We start from the raw sequence: 2,494 nt of genomic DNA, 5'->3' as shown, positions 1-2,494 counted from the left end.
GAGTTTGCAGTGTTGTTTTCGCTGCTGCCTGAATTGTTTGCTTGGCTGTCCCACACAAGCTCCATCGCGCAGAAACCCTAACCCTACTACTTACTATAACAGCACTAAGTTTTACTAAATAGACAGACAAAACGCTCAGCGTCGCTGCGCAAAGTATATAAGAATTGAGTTTGTATGAGATATTTTTTAATTTAGGCCCAAAGTAATGGCGGGTTGGTGGTGTTAGGGTAACGTGGGGGACCACCAAAGCAGATCGCTTAAAAGGGGTCAAACCCTAACGCTAAGCCTCTTTTGCCGCGGTTCGGTGTCCTCCCCGCGCCCTTATCTTGGCTAGGCTGCTCTCGCCGTGCTTCTACTCCATGCAGTCAATGCCGCACTTCTGCATCCAGTCTACTAGATCCTCAATGAGCGCTCAGTACGGCACCACGACCACCATCACCCCAGCGTCGTCCATGCAAGCCGGCACGCTAAACAGCAAGCTCTTGCCTCCACCAGTCAGCAGCACGACGACAAGCGGCGTCTGCCCATCGATTACTGCGTGCAGCGCCAGCTCCTGCTCTGCGGATCGAAACCCAACGTCCTGCTGACCAAGTACTTGCTGCATTGCCTTGCGGACTGCCTTCTCTTTCTTGTCTCTATGCAGCAACGCGGCTTCCCTGCCCTAATTATCCTTATTCCTGTTATTATTATTGCTGTTAATGCCACTGTGCCTACGTTTCTTCGCCCTCCTTATTAGATTATTGTTGCCTGTCTAACATCTCCTACAGTGTTACTATGAGCTCCTTCTGCTTAACTGTCTAGCAGAACAGCTCTTGCGCGTCTTTTATTAAGTCCTTCTCTCTTTAGCTGCTGCTTAGGACGTTTGCTAGTCAGCCACTGTTAGTATTAGAGAAGTTGTTGTTGTTATTCTCTTCCTCTTCTTCCTCTTCCTCTTCCTCTCCTTCTAAGCCATCCTTGTCGCCCTCATCATCTTTGTTGCTGCCCTCGTTGCCGCCTTCCTGCGCTGCCATCCTTGCCTCTGCGTCAGCCACGAAGCGCAGAGCGTAGCAGACAAATTTAACCATGTAGCCAGCGTAGTAGGCCTGACTCTCTAGGTTCTGTAATTAAGCTATAGGCCGCTGATCAATCTCCTGTTGCTTCGCGCTCCTTAGCCACCGCCTTGTCTCTCGCGCAAGTGTTAACAGCCCCTTGACGCTTCTCTCCACCAGCAGCTCCGTTAGCTTCGCTGCCTGCCGCAGCTTCTCCTCACCTCGATCGGGCAGCCAGGTCTGATGCGCAAGATGCATCAGATTGTGGTCAGCAAAGTGCTCTAGCCAGCCTGTCCGCTTGAACTAGCTAGTTTTATCTGTCTTTACAACTTTAGTGTCTATAACCTGCGCCTTCTCTTTATTTGCGTGTTTTGTTAGCGTCTATTCTGCTAGTTACTCCCTAACAACATCTGTTATCTTATAGGGGTTAGATAGTATGTAATTATTGTCTACTACCTTAATAACAAAGTATTGCTAGAGCCTACTAGTTTAGAAGAATGTCTGCGCTATAACCTTCTTACAGAGTCTAACGTCTTTACTGCTCTAAGCTGTCTAGTGTACGTTGTTGTAGTGCTTCTGCATTCTGATCTTGTTTGCGGTATAGAAGCCGCAGTCGCTAGTGATCCTGCATTAATAGACGTCTAACGGCTCGCCTAGCTGCTCAATCAGCGGCCCCAACGGCGCAGGCAGCTCAACATCTTGCGGTGCGGCGATCTGCCATTGCCGGCAGTGCTCTACAATTGATTTCCTCTCTTCGCTTGCTACGCCGTGCTGGTCGCGCAGATGCACATCGACGTTCTGTATGCCTGTAGCGTGCTCCTTGCAGATTAGCACCTGATAGCGCTGGAGATAGCAGAAGCGCTCTTGCACGTTGTTGATTGTTATCTTGCTTGCGCGCGGTTGCTTGCGGTGCTGCGTTGTAGTTATTGTTGCAGGTGGCTGTGCGTTCTAGCAGAACTCTATGCCTAAGATAACCCTAAGTGTAGCAATGTAAGCTAAGAAATGCAGAAACAAAAGTTGCGGCGCGATAGAGTGTATGATTTTTGGCAGGTTTTGTATAGAACATGTTCTGCAAGCAGTGCAGCTTAGGGGTATAATTAGGGGTTAAAGACACAATGTTTGCCCCCTATTGCAGGCCTGATTTGGTTGCACAACCCTAACACTACACCTATTTTAGCAATAATTGGGCCTAAGCATGCGCGTTATATAGGTTAGGCTGCAGAAGGGGTAGACCAGCGAGAGAGCTGGGTGCTGTGCTGCTGGTTAGTGTGCTTCTTAATCCAGGTGTAGCTGGTGGTGATGAAGCTACAGCTTGTACGGTTGCTGCTGCTGCTGCTAGTGGTGGTAGGGGTAGTGGTGGTGGTGTCGGGATGGTTGTCATCAGCACCCTGCTGCGCTGCTTGGCAGCAGAGGAAGGCGCTCTGTTGCAACTGTGAGGCGCTGTATGGATTGCGCGCAGATGGCCC

The 2,494-nt window shown here is 49.9% G+C and overlaps 2 protein-coding genes across 2 annotated transcripts; both read right to left on the bottom strand.

Moving 5' to 3' along the window:
- Positions 1 to 412: 412 nt before the first annotated feature.
- Positions 413 to 1,010, bottom strand: M421DRAFT_10675 (uncharacterized protein; the record flags this gene model as incomplete). Its single annotated transcript, XM_033587133.1, has 2 exons — positions 413 to 615; positions 878 to 1,010. 2 exons carry the CDS (start codon positions 1,008 to 1,010, stop codon positions 413 to 415), a joined length of 336 nt encoding a protein of 111 aa, XP_033442552.1.
- Positions 1,011 to 1,667: 657 nt separating this feature from the next.
- M421DRAFT_427067 (uncharacterized protein) lies at positions 1,668 to 1,976 on the bottom strand (the record flags this gene model as incomplete). Its single annotated transcript, XM_033594569.1, has 1 exon — positions 1,668 to 1,976. A coding segment is annotated over one exon (309 nt), but the record flags the coding sequence as incomplete, so codon positions are not given.
- Positions 1,977 to 2,494: the final 518 nt, after the last annotated feature.

Source organism: Didymella exigua, assembly GCF_010094145.1.
Source record: "Didymella exigua CBS 183.55 unplaced genomic scaffold M421scaffold_82, whole genome shotgun sequence".
Lineage (NCBI taxonomy): Eukaryota > Fungi > Ascomycota > Dothideomycetes > Pleosporales > Didymellaceae > Didymella > Didymella exigua.
This window is presented reverse-complemented; position numbering and strand designations above follow the sequence as displayed.